Source organism: Populus euphratica, unplaced genomic scaffold (assembly GCF_000495115.2).
Source record: "Populus euphratica unplaced genomic scaffold, PopEup_1.0 scaffold591.1, whole genome shotgun sequence".
NCBI classification, from domain to species: Eukaryota; Viridiplantae; Streptophyta; class Magnoliopsida; order Malpighiales; family Salicaceae; genus Populus; species Populus euphratica.
The window spans coordinates 134,348-153,747 of NW_011500374.1; the positions used below are offsets into that span (position 1 = coordinate 134,348).

The 19,400-nt window shown below is 30.4% G+C and overlaps 1 protein-coding gene and 1 long non-coding RNA gene across 4 annotated transcripts; both read right to left on the bottom strand.

Moving 5' to 3' along the window:
* Positions 1-6,241: 6,241 nt before the first annotated feature.
* Positions 6,242-11,622, bottom strand: LOC105114173 (Small GTP-binding protein). Of its 3 annotated transcripts, none has more exons than XM_011010639.1 (11): positions 11,243-11,620; positions 10,099-10,849; positions 9,352-9,508; positions 9,207-9,261; positions 8,995-9,062; positions 8,813-8,917; positions 8,652-8,723; positions 8,344-8,457; positions 7,169-7,309; positions 7,025-7,084; positions 6,242-6,793 (listed from the first exon to the last, which is right to left on the bottom strand). In XM_011010639.1, exons 1-11 carry the CDS (start codon positions 11,558-11,560, stop codon positions 6,628-6,630), a joined length of 2,007 nt encoding a protein of 668 aa, XP_011008941.1. In that variant the 5' UTR covers positions 11,561-11,620; the 3' UTR covers positions 6,242-6,627. The 3 variants fall into 3 exon arrangements, with proteins under 3 accessions (XP_011008941.1, XP_011008942.1, XP_011008943.1); XM_011010640.1 differs by having other exon boundaries at positions 6,720-6,793; positions 6,973-7,084; positions 11,243-11,621; XM_011010641.1 differs by lacking the exons at positions 6,242-6,793; positions 7,025-7,084; positions 7,169-7,309 and adding an exon at positions 7,316-7,410 and having other exon boundaries at positions 11,243-11,622.
* A 6,902-nt stretch (positions 11,623-18,524) lies between these two features.
* On the bottom strand, positions 18,525-19,180 carry LOC105114175 (uncharacterized). The gene is made up of 2 exons (XR_840078.1): positions 18,898-19,180; positions 18,525-18,724 (listed from the first exon to the last, which is right to left on the bottom strand). It is a non-coding gene; the product is annotated as an uncharacterized LOC105114175 (long non-coding RNA).
* Positions 19,181-19,400: the final 220 nt, after the last annotated feature.

Sequence of the window (19,400 nt, forward strand, 5' to 3'; positions counted from 1 at the left end):
TAAAAAATATTTAACACATCAACGAGACAAAAGAGTTTTAGTTAGAGATTTTTTTTTTATCCTTGGTCTTATTCTCAATCACTGAGATCTTTTCGGGTATATCTTTTAATCAGTTTTGGTTTTTATTAATTGCTAATTTTTTACAAAAAAACAAAATTGTTTAAATTAAAGATATTAATAAGATATCTTTAATTAGGGTTAATATGCTTTTAATATTTATTAGTGAGTATGATTCTTGATCTATTTTATTTAACATACATATCAACATTTAATTTCATAATTTATAATTTTTTTGTTGTTAAAAATACATTTTTGTGACATCTATATATAATTTGTTTTTGAAATGTAAAAAAACAAACTATTGTTTTGACATACAACATAACAAAGGTCTATTAAGTAGTAAATAAACTAAAATAAAAAAAAAAGTCTTTCTCTTATTGTTCAACAAGAGGAATGCAAATAAACCAAAAAAAAAAATTCTTTCTCTTATTGTTCAACAAGAGGAATGTGGATTATTATAGTGCATCCGTTTTTATCCCTTATAGTTTTTCCTTGAATAATTATAAAATTATGTTTACAGATTTTTTTTTAATTTCATTCTTTTACATAATATTAAAGAGGGTTTATATTTTATAATTTTTCTATTTGTATTTTCTAATATATTTGTAGTGGCAAGAAACATCCTGATATTAAATTGAAGGTCAATATTACAAAATAGAATTTCAGTTTATAGTTTCTAAGAAATTGAAATAATAAGGACCAAATTTAACACTAAAAAAATACTACCCTTTTTTCACTATTCATGGGACACGGAAAACTATAGTTTGATCTCTAAAATTTTTAATTTCTTATGTTTGGTTCCCTATTATTTTAGAATTTTACATTTTAGTCCCTGGATATTAAGAAAAATAAAGAGTCATTAGAAAAAAGAAGAGAAAAAAAATTATTTGGTTAGCCACATTCTAGAGAAAAAAATTAATCTTGGTGTCAATAAATTTATATTAAAAAATGAGGTTCAACAAAGTTAGTGTTTTCCTTTAAACATGTCATAAAAAATAGATTATAATCCATGAAATTATATTTCATTAAGTTAAATTTTGATTTTTTAGAGTGATTAGAGGATTTTTTTTTTTGGTGGGTTCAAAATGAATTTATTTAGGTTTCTCATGTTTTTTTGGATTTTTTTTTTGAAAATAAGTTTAAAATAGAGTTTTTTAGACTTTAAAACTTAGATCTCTACTTTTCTATCATTGGAGTTATCTACAAAGTTAACTAAAAAACAATGTATTATTTACCTTACCTGACATATTAACGAAATAGAGTGGATGACGTAGACAGGCAATACCTTACCTAACATATTAACGAAATAGAGTGGATGACGTATCACTGGTCTATTAAAAAAATTTAGGCAGGTGGGACTAGTTTTTCTGGTTTAAGAGCCTTTAGACTTATAATCAGCAGCTAAACACATCTATTTTTTTTATTTGATATTTTCTTTTATCTATTTTAATCCTTTTAAATTATATTATATTTAAATCAATATATTAGAATAATATCTAGGATATTATTCAATTATGCCAATATTTTTAAGAAAACTAAAGCTTTTGTATAATGATATTAACAATTGGTTTATGAACAATTATGTATTAATCTAATATAAAAAAATCTTAAAATATTTTTTTATTAATATTGAATGAGAATAAAATATTTATTTTGTATTTTTTTATTATAAATTTTGTATATGATATTTTCAAATTCACTGTTTTTTTATATATGTGTGTAAACACGATCAATTAATAATTTTGTTTATTTTTTAATAAAATAGATCATAACAATAGATTTTTTTGAGAAAATTAAATTGCTTTGATTTTCTTTTATACACACTGATTAGTACTTAAAAGTGCATTTTTATCAAGGTTTTATATCATCATTTTGCACTTGAAGTATCAATAACTCCTTAACTAAAACATGTTTTATAAGAATGTATCTAATAATATAAGATAACTATAATTTATGGTAAATGTCTATTTTTAATGCAGGTCTATCACATAAATGAAAGGATTGATTGATGACTTGAAGAACTTAAATTGCAAGGATAAAGAGATGGCCAAACTTAGAAAAGAGATGACGGTGCAATCCAAACCGGAACACTATTCGGTAATTGGGTCATATCCAGAGCTATATATCTCAGATTTAGGTCCAATTTATATGGATGGAAAGGTAAGACATAGGCCTACAACTTTCATATGGAGCCCAAGATCTAAAAAGGCCATTATCAAGTCCAAATTGTAGCAACAACAAAGAAGCCCGAATCTGTCTTCCAGCCCGAGCACTGTTCGGTATTTTGGCCATATCTGGAGTTCTAGAAGTCCAAATGAGCTGAATTGTTTACACAAGAAAGCTGAGACAATTGCCTACAACTTTCATGTTTGCAACTGGCTCCAGTTTTGACGTTATCAATGACGTTTTGGGCAGACAAGAGAAGATAAGGATTGTCACCAAGTCAAAAGTTGGTCACCCACTTATCAATTAGTCATCAAATCAATAGTTCCCATTTTTGGCCTATAAAAGGAGGCATTTGCCATGCATTTAGGCATCTTGATTTCCAGATCAAGATCATGCTCTTCCTTTCTCTCTTTGTATTTTTTATGCTTTGTTTTCATTAATATTAAGTTTATGCCTTTCATTTCCTTTCCTTTACTTAGTTAACTTTTATGTTCTTATTTTGTTTATCTATTTTGCTTTCTTTCATTATGTCTAGCTAAGTTAATTATGTCAAGGTGAAAAGGTTACACTAATGGTGTAAGAATAAGTATAATGTAAACTTAATATGGACTTTAATGTTTGATACTAACATGTTTTATATTTGCTATCTTGTTCACTCTTTAATACTTTGCTTGTTAAATGACTAATCTTGATTTATGTTACATAACACTTGGTACAACAAATGTTTGGCACTTTCATAGCCCATAATGTATGGTATAACCGACACCTGAGCTATGAAAGGAACTTGATTTGTTGTTAACATAAGTTATAATCATGAATGTTTGACGAGATTTACAAGTATTAGCATTAATTGAATAAGATGACTAATGTAATCATGTTAACAATATATAATCTGATTGGAACCTCCTTTGTGTGTGGTTTCCAATTCAATAATAAGAGTTTATACTATACTTGTTTGATATACCATTAGTGGAACCTCTAACCTTGACATTTGTTATTATTATTGTTTAATCCTTACATTAATATTTCATCTCTAAGTTCTCATCATCATCATCTTCTTCTTCTTCTCTTTCTTTATTATTATTATTATTATTATTATTACTACTACTACTATTATTATTATTATTAGTATTACTATTACTATTATTATTATTATTGTTATTGTTATTATTATTATTACTATTGTTGTTGTTGTTATTGTTGTTTTATAATTGTTGTTTATAATTTGTACAATTAACCTCCTTGTGGTTCGACCCCGGTCTTGCCGGGTTATTTATTACTTCGACACTCCTGCACTTGGGAGAAGACATCAATTTTTTAGTCGTGTCACACACACAATGTATATGATTGTAAAAAATTAAGATAAACCACAAACACTACTTATACAAGTCTACATGATGTCAATACAAATATTGGTAGTTAGGGAGTTTCTTCTAGTTTTGATCTTGGTGATATATGTGGGGTGGATAAAAATGTTAGTGTGTATGTGAGTAATAAAGGGAGATTTTTTTGTTGGTGTTAATGTTGATGTGTTTATGGTGTGAACATAGATTTTATCAACATAAATGGTGTTTTTGTTAATATTTTCACTGATATAGATAGTGGTGGTGATTTTATTATGATAAATGGTGTCGATGTTTATATTGATGGGCTTTTTAACTAGTGTAAATGGTGGTGGTATTTTTATGGAAAAAAAATACAAAGGTATTATAATGTAATTTTTTTTATCATGATGTCAAGCAACTTACAACAAATATGATTTAATTCTAGAAAAGTCAAGAAATCAGATTTGATAAAAGTATGATATAATAAAAACTTGTCTTAAGATATTAGCATTATCACAATAAAAAATTCCTACCCAACTAATACTAATTTATGAACAAGAAGTATAAGAAAAACACCACAAGATCAGTTGTCTTGATAAATAAATAAAAAATTTGTCCCAGCAAAAAAAATATTGTATCACGTCTTGATAAATAAATAAAAAATTTTGTCCCAGCAAAAAAAATATTGTATCACATAAAACAAAAAATTATTTTTATAAATTTATAGCTATTTAAAATTTCAACTTAAAAAAGCTTATATAATAATTCAACTAGCAAACTTAATGACCCAATACTTTTGGGCTAATATTTACACACTTATAATAAACTTATGGCATGTTAACTAAGATTAAACATGAAGAAAACAATAAAAATAACAAATTTGACATATAAACTAAAGTAATTGCATTTAATTAAACAAAATAACCTAAAATAAATAATTTTTATAGTCTAAATAATGTCATGAATTGAATTTACATCATAGAAACACTAGGGTTTTTGTTGCTATCTTTAGATATCTAACATAATTTATGAAATTGATTGTTGAAGCGGCCTCCCTTTTAGTTTTCTTGTTTGTCTAGAATAAGTAATTATAACTTTAAAGAATTCTCTCAAAATATTTGTTATCTTTCTTTAACATTCCTTGTATGTTTAGAAAACTTTGTAAAATAAGCTAATCAATTTGTCATTAAATATCATCAACTCTTCTTTTCTTGTGTATCTAGGATGGATAAATAATCCTTATAAAAAAAAAAAATTTATAGCATTAATGAATCATTGTTATACTTATAAACTAGGTTGCTGTCCATTAAAGATCCTCGTAGAACTAGAAAATTTTTAAAATAAGTTATCACATCTTTCTAGAAAAATAATCATTGCCAAATAAAAAGTTCACAAGTCAAAAAGAATTAAATAAAATTTATACAATCTATTTTAACTTATATCGCAAAGCCTTTCCAAACTCCAATTAACTTGAAAGTTTACCCCAATATAGAATAATATTTCATGAAACGGATTGTATAATATTAAGGCAAAACCATGGGTTAATGTAAGTGTTCATTTCAAATTTCATATTTCAATTCAATGTAAATATGCGTCATTCATTAATTTATAGTTTTGTTTATGCATCATGCCTAAAAAACAAAGAGAAGAGATGTATTTCCATCGGTCACAATCACAAGAAACATAAAAATACCAAAATGAAGCTGAAAGTGAATGAAGAATCTTGGTTGTAATTCATTATGATATGTTAATGAAGATCCAACAAATGCTTATAGGAGATAGGATTATTTGGTTTAATATTGTTGCTTCGCGAAGTAACAATAAGTTACTTTGATATTGTTCATAACCTAAACAAAAAAGGGAGATTACTTTCTATTCACCTCCATTTCATGTCAATTGGATTCTAGATTTTGATTTCAGATTCTGTAATAGATATTAGTTTTATGAAAAAACTGTTGCAATTCTAATGAAATACTCATGGTTATTCAAAAACCATTTCTTTCATCCATGACCAAAATTTGTTACATCCCACTTCCACCACTCATTCATCAAGATAACAGCACAATCAAACACAACGTGATGAACACTAAAGAAGCCATGTTCTTCAACCATGTTCTTAGCTTCTAGTTGGAGAATCGCTTCAAGTAGCTCTCCCTATCAGACCTTTTTAACCCGACAATAAATTTGTGTGGTCTGGAGGATCAATAAACTTAAAGAAGCCACAGCTTTTTCTCCTAGGTTTTTGACAAGCATGGAACCTCATACCTGGGCTATCATTTGTCCGTGATGTCCATCGTGTCTTCAAATGACATCCACACTTCATTTCTGGATCATCGTAATCCCAGATCGATGACTGAAAAATTGCAAAGCTCATTAATTTCAATGAGATTCACAATTCACTACTTCATCACTCACCACATCTGCTTATATGCATAGCATTTTTCTTGCGTAGAATGAAGTATGAATAATATAGACACCTCCAGTTAGGAACAGAGGATCATTTAGCAGCAATATTTCTCCCTCTCTTCTCTATTTCCCTCCCTTAAATCTCTAAAATCTCCAAACAAACCATAATATGAAAGGCCAGCTCACACTATTGTTGTTGATGAGCTACTGAACGACATAATATGAAAGGCAAAAACAGAACTGACACTATTGTTGTTGATGAGCTACTGAACGGACAGCATGGAAATCCAAAAACAGAACTGTTTATATTTCGGCAACAAATACATAACTAATTTTAAGAAATTTGCACAATATAGGTACTGAGAAATACCAGTTTCACCAAGGAATAAAAAATGAATGAAAGGTGAGTTTACCTACATCATACTTAACGGACATTTGAAATTTTTATTATGCACGAATTTGGCTGAAAATTCATCATTCATTTTACAAATAAGTTTGTTCCGCTAGAATTGAAAAGGCTGCCTGCATCAAAACCGTGGTTCTCTAGAAAGACTAGCAAGATATAGTTTTGTTATAAAAGGATCCCCAAACACCAACTGTCAACCAAACAATCACAAACCATTTGATCTCATTACTGATTTGTGCTATGGCCAATATTTGACATTTTTCTCTACGACACTCTCAACAGTGCATGGAAAGCCTCCTGAGGTATATCTACAGAACCAACGCGCTTCATTCGCTTTTTTCCTTCCTTTTGTTTTTCCAATAGCTTTCTCTTTCGAGTAACATCCCCACCATAACACTTTGCAAGGACATTCTTTCGCATGGCCGAAATCCTAAGGAGCAATATGGAGAGGTTTGGTTGAGCGGTGAATATTAAATAATGCTGATATTAAAAAGTCACTGCAGTATCTACTGATTTGCGAACAGGGAGAGAAAATCAATTAACCACTTCAGAACTAAGTACCACAGAAATGTTATATCAAATACTAGTTTTATAATGAACAGAGATTACCAGGAACTGAAAAGAAAAAACTTAACAGGAAGCAGTGGCACAGATGACTTACGTCTCCCTTGCAATAACTTTTGCTCCAATTGCAGCTTGGATTGTTATCTCAAACATTTGCCTGTTTAAAACAAGATTGTCTGGAAATGGTTGGTAAAGAAGAAACTATAGCACCAGACCCACAAAGTTAAATTAGATTAAATACCTGTCTATAAATTTCTTCAGTTTCTCCACCAGTTCCCGACCGACACGTTGTGCCTTCAGTTTATGAACGATAGTTGCCATAGCATCGACTGATTGTCCATTTAAGACAATGTCGAGTTTCACCAAATCAGATTCTTGATAACTGTTGATGACACCAATCAAAAGATAAGAAAAGGAAGATGGTCCCAAAGTTGCACAATAAAGTTGGAAATCACTGCCCTCTATCTCTGCCGTTTCAATCACCTATATTGTTGTTATAAGAATCCAAATATTAGGTGGCCAGTGTTAAAACCATAAAATAGAACATATAGAAGACATTTTACATTCGCTGATTCCATGGTAATGGTTGAATCACAAAGGAAATATACTTTAGTAGCCAAAATCAGTTATTTTGACAAATAACAAGAGATAAAAATAAAGAATAGATTAAAAAAATATAGAATTCTAATTTCTAATATTAAAATTAGAATATTTTATTAAAATTCAAATATTAATAATTATAATAATTAATAGAATAATATATTATTAATATAATATTAATTTAATAGTAATTAATTAATTAATAGTAATTAAATAGTAAATTACTAGAATACTAAATAATACTAATTAGAATATTAATATATTAAGAGTAATATAATAATAATATAGTAATATAAAAATAATAATATAGTAATATAAAAATAATAATATAGTAATTTAAAAATAATAATATAGTAATTTAAAAATAATAATATAGTAATATAAAGTAATAAAAAAGATAAAAAATAGTAAAAAAAGGGTAAAAAAAAAGAAAGAAAGTATAGAAGGACTTTTTTTCAAGCCCTATTTGTGTATTGTTGTGTAATGTAACATAGGAATTATCTTTTCTCAATTGGAAGAGATGGCTGAGTGGACTAAAGCCTCAGATTGCTAATCCGTTGTACGAGTTATGCATACCAAGGGTTCAAATCCCTCTCTTTCGGATTCCGTTGATGACAATCAGTTATTTTGACAAATAACAAGAGATAGAAAAAGTCACAGAACTTCTTTGGAACACCGAGTCACTAACCATCAAATCACATCTATTTGATGGGCATCAGTATTTAGTATGAAAAAATTCTGTCTCGGTAGGCATGAGCACTTATGCACGCATGAGCGCACAAGCGCGCGTGTTAGAGAGAGAAAGAGAATACATACTCTGAATCCTCATAGTCGAATGATGCATATCCTGATGTGATACTCTTTAGCTCATTGTAAAAATCAACAACAATTTCCCTCAAGGGTAGTCGATACTTCATAAAGGCTCGTTGGCTGTGCATAAAGGATCAATAATGTGAATGGTGGATTGGCTTATAAAATGAAAACATGCAATAGAAAACAGTAATCAACTTCACATTCTACATGGTAAACATACAGTATAGCACAGAAATTACTCCAAACTCTATATATTACTGTGACTGCCCATGATAATCCACTGCTAAAGTTTGTCAAGCCCGGAAAATTACCTGTCCACAAATGAATACTCCAACTGCTGCCCTCTCCGTTCAGAGCAAAGGGTAATGACAGGCCCCACATACCTTACTCAATCCAGTGACAGCCTAATGAATAAGTACTATAGATGATACGGAATAATAAGTAATTGTGCAAAGGGATTATGAGAACTTACTCACTAGGGATAATAATTGTAGCTATGACTGTAGGCTCCCAGCTAGCTGTAACTCGTTTATTGGGGTTAGAGGGTAACATAGCTGGATTCTGAACTTGTACTTTGCTAGCAAAGTCACCAAGTATATCGTTCAATAAGCACATGTGAAGGCAAAATTACAGAGGTAAGATCAGAAAGCATACCTTCCATCAGAATACTCAAAAATATATGGAACAGTTGGAACTGTAGAAATGACATGAGCTCCATGTTCCTGTTAACATTGATAATTGGATATTGTTATTATGAGAATAATTTTCCAAACATTTTGCTCTGAGGCAATGCATATGTTCAGTGAGAATAGTTTTATGCCAGCTTAAATTGTCTAATGTAGAGACAGAACAGATGGAATCCTCACTTGTTCAAGACGCTGATGGAAAACATCCATGTGAAGTAAACCTAAGAAACCACATCTGCAGATAAGAATCAATAATCATAATGATGAAACTAAAGAAACACCATGGTTTTAGTTAAAAAGCTACCAGTCGATGGTGGAAGCCCACCTAAAACCAAGACCAAGTGCAGAACTGCTCTCTTTTGTAACAGAGACACTGGCATCATTGCATGTCAGTCTCTCTATAGCATGGTTTAGTGCATCAAAATCGGATCCATCTGCTGGATAGAGACCAGAAAACACCATATGTTTTGCAGGCTTAAAACCTACATTTTTTGAAAAGAATACACAAAAGAAAGGATATTAGGATTTAGAATAGACATAACAGAATTTGAATTTCAGCAGCGCCATGAATTGCACAAATTCCCATACATGTCTACTAAAAGTATGAAACCAATATATGGTGTCTCAAACTCAAACATACACATCAACCGCCATAGTTTTCTTGTGGTTTAAAGTAACTTGTAATGCTGCAAATTTCTATCTTACCAATTATCTGGTGACAGGACAAGATCTCACACTGTATTTACATACAAGTGCACGTTAATGTTACTTTGTCTCCCTTACCTCACATAAAGTGATCTACAAACTAGATCTTCTAATAAAATAGAGCTGTCTAAAATCATGCAGGCATCATCATACTAGCAGATGGGGAATTCTCCAAGTCTCTGTCTATGAAACAAATAGTTTTGTAAAGGTTATCATCATGAATTTGTTAAGATGCTAAGAGTTTTGCAAAGGCTTCAACTGAAATCTATTAACATAAATAAGGAGCTTGCTTAAAGTTTCTAGCTGTGGTTCAAAAGCATCAGTAAGCATCAGTTCAAGGAAAAAAAAGGAGTTGGACTGGAAATACCTGGTAGAGATTCTACATTGAATCGACTATGATGTAGGGTGTCTCCAACACGTGCTTCTTTGGTTGATCTCATGCCACTAACAATATACCCCACTTGTCCAGTTAGAAGAACTCCGGTTGGAGTTAGTTCAGGATGCATGATCCCTACATCTGCAACTTCATATGTATGACCAGTTGCTGCAGATGAAATCTTATCACCTTTGCGCAGCACACCATCCACAATGGCAACATGGCAAATCACTCCTTTGTATTCATCATAGTAAGAATCCAACAAAAGCATACGCAAAGGTGAACTAGTATTCCCAGAAGGAGGAGGTATCCGATCTATTACACTGGGAAGAACTTGCTCGAGGCCCAGCCCTGTTTTGGCAGATGTCAAAAGACAATCACTGGGTTCAAGATCAAACATTGATTTTAGTTGAGCTTTGACGCGTTCAGGATCAGCAGTTGGCTGGTCAATTTTGTTAATGACAGGTATTATAGCAAGGTTAGATTCAAAAGCAAGATAGAAATTAGCCACGGTTTGAGCCTGAACACCTTGAACAGCATCAACAACCAAAAGCGCACCCTGGCAAGCAGCCAAGGATCTGGATACTTCATAACTAAAATCAACATGACCAGGAGTGTCAATTAAATTTAGTAGATATGTCGTTGCTTTGTCTGCATCCTTAATGTTTGCGCCATTATGGTTGTACTTGTGGAACATAGTAGCTGTCTGTGCTTTAACAGTTATTCCCCTTTCTCTCTCCACCTAAGATAATCAAAATTCCATCACATACACGCCCGCATTTCCTTTCTATTTTTTTCTAGCTAATATTTAACAACAATTATCACTTCGTCTATAACACAACCCATCAAATCAACATCACTACTAAATAGGGTCCTGAAAAATAATGCTTGTAAGTAACAGAAAAATCCATAATTCTTGTTTCTCTTAAAACAAGGAATGCGCAGCATGAAAACCCATTGAAATAAAAAATAAAAAATTAATTTACTAAATTGGGTCCTAAAATCTACTTACAAAAACAGCAAAATTCATAAATGGGGTCCTAAGTAAAGACTAGGCTTTAGATGCAAAAACAAAATCTAACAAAAACCCAATTCATACTTCACTTAAAACAGCACTAAACCAATAAGAAGAGACCTGCAATTTATCGAGGTACTGAGGCTGGCCATGCCCTCTTTTAATAGTCCCAGTGAGCTCCAAAAGCCGGTCGGCAAGAGTTGACTTTCCATGGTCAACGTGAGCAATAATAGAGAAGTTTCTGATTCTCTCAGGTGAGTACTGGGCCAAATCGATGCTGTTTTGGCGCGAATTGGAGCAGAAGTCATGGGCTACTCCAAGACGGCTGTCGTTTAATGTGAATGTAGAAGAGAATGGAGGGAAATTGGAATATGCGTGTATTAGAGAGAGGTATTTTTGTGATTTTAGGGTTTTTGATGCTCTGCAGATAGAACCCATTTGTATGGGTTTTAAGGAATGCCGATGGAGCAGAGATTGCTGTTTTGAAGGTTTAACAACAATTTATGATTCTATTAAACGACATCGTAACTACTTCAGTAGTTTTTAGTGTAAAATATGAGTTATAGACTTATAATTTAGTTATTCTTTTGTTATTTATTTTAAAGCATATAAAATAAATTTTATTTTTATAAACTAAGAATTCGGAACATAAAATCTTATTTTTTATTCAGGAGATGCAAAACCCACACACAAGGACTCCTATAATAATTATAATAATAATAATAATAATAATAATAGAAATATATTTTATTAGCACAAGAGAGAATTAAAACAATATTATGCATATCATGGTGTTATAACTTATAATATCCTAAGTTCCATATAGATTTTCATACATTATAAAAGGGGAAAAAACAGGGTGGAAATGTTTAACTGTAATATACGTGAATAACTGTCTTAATTAAAAATTAAATTATATATATATATATATATATATATATTGAATTGTTTATCCAAATTAACATTGTTTTAATTTTAATTTTAAAAATGTTCAAGAGTAGTTATTGAGGATATGATAGCAACATTTCTCAAAATGTTTAAAAAAATGATAAAACTTCAAAATTATTTAACCATAAATTTTAAGAAATAAAATTTTAAGTTTTTAAAAAACTTAAAATTATATTTTGGTAAGCTTAAGGATATTTTCAAAACAAAAAATATATATAATTATGTCATTTTAAATAAAAAAATTAATTGATAAATGAATAAATAATTGAATACTATATGAGGATATAATAAATATATTAAAAATATATGAACCTATTGAAGAAAAAATATTACGTAAAATAATTCGTCTATCCAAAATCTAAGGGAAAATAAAAATTTTATAAATCAGAAGATGGGAGACAATGGTATTTATGTTTAGGTATTTTCAAATTGTAATGTATTCTATAATTAGATTAGTATGATAATATGTGTATTTTGTTTGCTAAAACCTAGTTTTATGGCATGAATAGAAAATATATGTGAAGATTTATTCAAGACCCCATTTACTTTGGATGTGATAGTTTTTAAAAACCCTCTCATATTAGGGTGTTCTTTTTAATTCAGGAAACTTTCTCAATGTATCTGTATTTTTATAAAATTTGCAATCATACTTTTAAATAAAAAACTCAAAAACCCAAAAACTTTGAAAATTTCAAATAATTTAGAAATAAAATTTTTGGATTGAATAATGTATTAATCAATTGATTCAACTAATCTCATCTATTATTCTTAACAAAAGTGTTGATAGCAAATACTTAGTGCATAGTAATCTAAAATGAATTATGGTAATACTTGTAAAAGATCTTCTTTAATAGAGGTGAGACTCTTTAGTGCTTAAGAAACATTTTTTAAGAGAAAAAATATAATAATATTTTAGAAATAAATACTTTGAAAATATATATGCAATATAGAATGAAAATTATAATTTTTTGATTTGAAGGTCTTATGATGTATTTATATCTCATAAGTATTGTCTTTTATGAAGAGAAGGGTTTGGAATGTAATTTTATCCTAATAGCATTTAACGAGGAATAATATATCTCTTATATCTATATTAATGTTTGATAGAAATATAGTATGTGATTTTTATACACCTAAAAAGTATAAGGAGATTAGGGTCTAAGATGTTAAATGTAACTAAGCTCTTCTTCTAAACTAGATTTATGGGAGGAGGGTCATCCCTATAGGCGTGTCCAAGAGAGCATGGCCATTCTCTTGGGCATGTCAATAGAGGATGTGATTATTCCCTTGAACATGCTAAGGGAGGATGTTTATTCTTTTAGACATGTCAAAGGAGCATGGTCGTTGCCTTGGACTTGGCTAAATGGTAAGTCCAAGTACCTTGAGTCTAATATGTTTACCAGACTCATGTTATCTTGGACACACGGACTACTAAGTCTAAACGCCCTAGGTTTGAGCTGTTTGTCAGACATACATTATCTTGGACTTGACTAAATATCAAGTTCAAGTACCTTGGATCTAGCATGTTCGTCAAATCCACATTACTTCATTCACTTAGGCATGCCAAGAAAAGTTAGTCATTCCTTTAAGCGTGCCCAAAAGAGGATGGTCATTCCTTTATGCGTGCTAAACAAGAGCATGATCTTGATCTGGAAACCAAGATGCCTAAATGGATATCAAATGCCTCCTTTTATAGGCCAAAATTGAGAACTATTGTTTTGATGACTAATTGATGAGTGGATGACCAACTCTTGACTTGATGACAATCTTTATCTTCTCTTGTCTGCCGAAAACGTCATTGATAACGTCAAAATTGGAACCACTTGAAAACATGAAAGTTGTAGGAAATTGTCTCAACTATCTTATGTAAACAATTCAGCTCATTTGAACTTCTAGAACTCCAGATATGGGTTAAACACTGAACAGTGCTCGGGCTGGAAGACAGATTCAAACTTCTTTGTTGTTGTTCTAATTTGGACTTAAAAATGGCCTTTTTAGATCTTGGACTCCATATGAAAGTTGTAGGCCTATGTCTTACCTTTCCATCCATATAAATTAAACCTAAATATGAGATCTACAACTCCAGATATGACCCAATTACCAAATAGTATTCCGGTATGGACTACACCGACATCTCTTTTCGGAGTTTAGCCATCTCTTTGTCCTTTTAATTTCAGTTCTTAAATTCATTAATCAATCCTTTTATTTATGTGATAGGCCTACATTTAAAATGAACATTTACCACAAATTAAAGGTATCTTATATTATTAGATACGTTATTATAAAACATGTTTTAGTTAAGGAGTTATTGATACTTTAAGTGTAAAATGATGATATAAAACCTTAATAAAAATATACTTTTAAGTATCAATCAATTATGCATAAAGAGCTGCTATATAGACAAGCACATAATGGTGAAAAGATCGACAACATGGTGTTTATATGAAGGAAATAAATGGGCAGCGAGTCCAACCATTAATTAAGAATAGAAGAGGCTTGTCCTTGTCTAGGAAATAAATGTTAGGAGAGTTAGAGTAAGTCTCTTATACACAAAGATCTCTATGGTTTAATGACAATGGAAGTTTTCATGGTTTGACAAAAAAGTTATCCATCATCTAATGACCATTAACAATGTTAAGATTTGAGGTGGATAGCTTTTTTTCATGAATCTTCGTCTAGCAACCATTAAGTTTTTTAAAATAACTATTTTAATATATACACACAAAATGTTAAGAAGAACTAAGTAATAAGAGGAAACCATTCTTCCCCTCCTAATAAAGTTCTGTTTATAGCAAACATTTTCTTTCTTTCTTTCTTAAGTTTTTAATTTTTTTAATTATATTTTTTAATATTAAATTTATTAAAAATTAAATTTTATAATTTATTTTAATTTTCTTTTTATAAGATTATTATAGTTTTATAACTAGAGTCACGAATTTTAAATTAACCTAATTAACTTTGGTTTTTTCATGTTTTTTTTAAACTTTATTTTGTTTTCAATTTTATTTTTTACTATTTGAGTTGATTAAGAATTATGTTTCATAATATATTTCAATTAGCTTTCTATAAAAATCATCATAGTCTTATGGCCTAAGTTAAAGGTTTTGCAAGTTAAACCAAGTTAATTTGAAGTCTTTTTTCTTTGTTATTTTAATTGATTTGTTTTACAATTTTATCATTAATTGTTAAATTTATTGAGAATTTAACTTTTATAATTTATTTTAATTTACTTTCAATTATGTTATCCCAGTTTTATAATCTAAATTTTGTAAATTAACTCAGGTTTTTTTAATTGTTTTTTTCAATGTTAATCTTCAACATTAAATTGATTGAGAATTGAACTTTAATTTATTTATTTGTATTTTATGAAATTATCATGATTTTATAACTCGAGTAATGAATTTTACATATTAACTTTGATTAATCCGATATATTGTCTGTCTTAGTATTTAAAAAAAACAATTAGATTGAAATTTTTTATTCAACCTCCCGTTTATTTTCTGATTATTCATGTTGCTTTTAAACTTGTCAACTTAATTAGATACCACCAAATCAAGCTTTACTCTATTTAATTTTTTTCCTTCTGAAAATATTTTTGATTTTTCTTAAAAAAATTATTTGACCTGTAAAATAATACAAATAAATCATCCGGTGAAGTAAAATTTAATAATTTCCAAGCAATATATTCCCTCCATCTAATTAGTAGAAGAATCCATAAACACTATCAAAATTCAAGAAAACTATTATCATCATCAAAATAATAACCATATACATGGGAATAAAACTTTAAAATTCTAAGAGAATTCAATTAATAAGTTATTGACGACAAGCGCCCTCTAGTTCATTACCACTAACAATATATTTTGCATGATATAATAATCGATTATATTTTAAAATTAGGTTATCTAATTCTCAAAATTACAATGGACTGTACACTTACAATTGCAATAATTTATCACAACAGAAGTGATAGTGGCATTACGTAAAAAGAACAAAATTACATGACTCAACCATTATTACATGATTAAAAGTAATCATTCACTAATTTATTGCAAAAAACTTATCATAAGGACTAATTTGCATTAAAAAAAATACAACAGAAAACATCCACGCAAGGATCATATTGTAAATAAAATAAATCTTGTAGACTAATTAATTTTTAGAAAATGATGGGCTCAAATCAGTGTTATAACTTATAAGACTTAAGATAAACCTATCGACCCTATCAATTTTTTTAATTAAAGCAACATTGTTTTAGATTTTTTTATTAAAAAAAAAACTGAAACAACTTTTGAGCTGGTTTGACCTAGTTCTTTGTAACCATGGAAAAAATAGAAATTTGTGAAAAACCACAAGTATTAACAGCACAGATGAATGAAGACAACGACGAGCCAATTGCATTCTCTTCTTTAAGCACTAACATTCAAATCGACAAATTCCTCAAACCACAGGAGCAACCACTGTAGAGATGGCATGCATTTCTATTCATTCCTATGGTAACCTAGGATTGCTAAGGCTAACGGCTAACGGAAGGTCACGCTGCCCCTACAACAGAGAAAATTGCTCAAAATATGGGACAGAATACAAGCAATCCGCACCTTGTCTAAAATTTTTGCCATCCTGCTGGGAGGACACATGGCATTGCTACCCAACCATGAGCATCAAGAAAGAAATATCCTCCCATATTGCAAACATGATGGCTATGTCAAACAGGAGTGCATGTAACATCTCATAAAATAAAGTATATTTGCTTCCAATAAGCAACAAACCAAAGCTTGAAAGACCCCAAAAAATAAAAAAATCTAAAAAAAAAGTTCGAATAATGAACATATCAAACAGGTCAATCCAAAATATCAGAAAACAGAAATCATGTTCTGTCAGATGTCATAACAAACCAGAAAGTGTTATGTCTTGTGTCAAAAAGAGTAGGTTTATTGTCTACATGGAGAGCAACGAAAAATGAAAATCCAAGCCCTGTCCTGTAAGTAAATGTTCCGAGGACAGACAGATATTCATATCTGAACCTCATGCCCTAACAAAAAGAGAGATTATAAAAACTAACGCCAGGTTCATGCTCGATTCTACAAGAAATAGAGAATGATTCACTCACCCTATAAAATTACACACTGCTTAAAGAAGATGGTCATAGTAGGAAGTTCACTATAACTTCGAAACAGCAGGTCTTGTATTTACATCAAACTAAAACACTATCAATTCCAAAAGTTAAAACTATGATAAAGAAGCATGGCATTCTACTGAACAACATCCTCTCTCCGACAATTTAAACTTCCAAGTGGTTGTTTAACCATAAATGAACATTTAGTGAGTAATAAAAAAAATGCAAGCGGTTCAAGAATTGCTGAGCTCAGACAGAAAAAAAAAAAAAAAGGGATCAAAACAATAAGAGAAACCAAATAAAATAGGAAAAATATAGAGACTTAAGAGGTACATAACTAATCATGGCACAATATGAAGCAAATATAGAGACTTAAGAGGTGCATGACTAATCATGGCACAATATGAAGCAAATCACTCATGCAACGTGAAAAAAGCTATGCATATCATAGCCACTTCTTAGTTTGCAAACAGAATACAAGGGAATCAGATATAAGTTGCATTGTTCCCCCGGAGCGAAGGTAAAATTATTAAGAAAATTCAAAATGTTTTCAATCCAATGTTTTGTGTACAAGCACTGTTTTCTTAGCCTTCTGTCAGCATGAAAGAGCAGTAAGCAATACGCTTGAAGCACAAAACATTTCTTTGCATGAGTTAGAGCTCATATAAAGACCAGAAACTAGCGAAACTTTTAACCATTATACACATTCATTTAAGAACTATATGTAGAGAACTGCTATTAAGCGCATAACAATGGCAGGACATGCTGAAACTGAAAGATTGCATATTCCAAAAGGATTCAAATCTTGTTTCTCAAGACTATCAGTCCAAAACTTTTTTGTCAAAATATACATAAATTAAAATCACATAACTAATCAAATACCAATTCAAGTGTGGCAAGTGATGTAAGAATTGTTCCACTAATTATTTCACCTTAAACTAATAAGAGAGCCAATCGGAATATCCAATCACTCAGAAAATTACAAGAAAGAAAAATTCAAGTTCATCCACTTAGAAACATCTATGGACCACATAAAATGAAAGCATATAGAAATAAACTTGAAGGCTCAAGAACTCATCAAAAGCCATATAAGCAGTTAAAAACTGTTCTGCTATCAAGTATTTCCAGGATCTCATCTCAGACTCCATAAATTCCTTGCTTAAATAGGAAAGGGCGGGACAGAATGAAAAAAAAAAGTCACCAACATAATAACAATCCCCATTCATGGCTACTACAAATACTAGATTAAAACCAAAATAAAAAATAAAAGAATCAACCAAAATGATGAATATAGAAAGAACTGGAAAATGTATGGAAAATTAGGGAAAAACATGCATAATTTCCAATAATGATCATTTCCGATAAATATTAAAATGAGTAACAGCAACATTTTAGCCTTACATACATGTTAAAGAAATGGCATCAAAATGCTTCCATTTTCTATCTCCTCTGCATTCTGATGTGAGTTAACAAAAAAAAAAAAACCCATCATTGATGAAAAATCATATGCTTCTCCTTTCTCCCCCCTCCTCGTCTTCCTTCAAAAAAATTGAAGAAAGAAATAAAAACAAGAACAATGATAATAATAATAATAAAAAAAAAACAGAGGGATGTGAGTCTCTCTTTTTTTTTTCGCTTTTTTTTTTTTAGAGAAGAAAACAATGTATATATATTTGCCTGGCTCCATCCTGTCTGCCCTTTAAGCACCTACATTGTAACTGGGTCTCTTCTCTCTATTTATGAAAGCGCCAAAATGACCCTTGATTAACGAAGGCAGAGGAAGAGGGCACCCCATGGTGACCAAGGGCAGCTTGGTCACCACATAAAAAAGCAGCCATTGCAGAACAATGTAGCTCAGCCAAGCCCAACAAACACATAGAGAGAGAGCTGCTGGGTTTGTCCGGTTTGGGGGCTTTTTTCTAGAGAGGGGGGGATGAAGGAAGTAATTAAAGAAAGAGAAAGAACGAAATGTTGTTTTTTTTTTTTGGTGGGTAATTTTCTAAACTAGAAAGAGAACTTGAACGATTGTTTTGGAAGGGCAACAATGAGCTTGGGTTTATGGATTTCGGAAGGTCGGTGAAAAGCCATTTTCAGCTTTCCTGGAGTTCCTCTCCTCCCCGTCACACCCCCCGGGTACCTGTTCGGGAAGATGAAAAGACCAAATTATACATACTATTTTTTCAACCACACTTCTCCATCATTTTTTCCCACACA

Bases quoted from the DNA above. Each gene is read 5' to 3' on its own strand.
- LOC105114173 (XM_011010639.1), bottom strand. From the start codon at position 11,560: ATGGGTTCTATCTGCAGAGCATCAAAAACCCTAAAATCACAAAAATAC. The intron at 9,262-9,351 runs GTGGGCTTCCAC...TCTTATCTGCAG, and splicing joins GCACTTGGTCTTGGTTTTAG to ATGTGGTTTCTTAGGTTTAC. The intron at 8,458-8,651 runs GTAATTTTCCGG...CTTTATGCACAG, and splicing joins GAGTATTCATTTGTGGACAG to CCAACGAGCCTTTATGAAGT.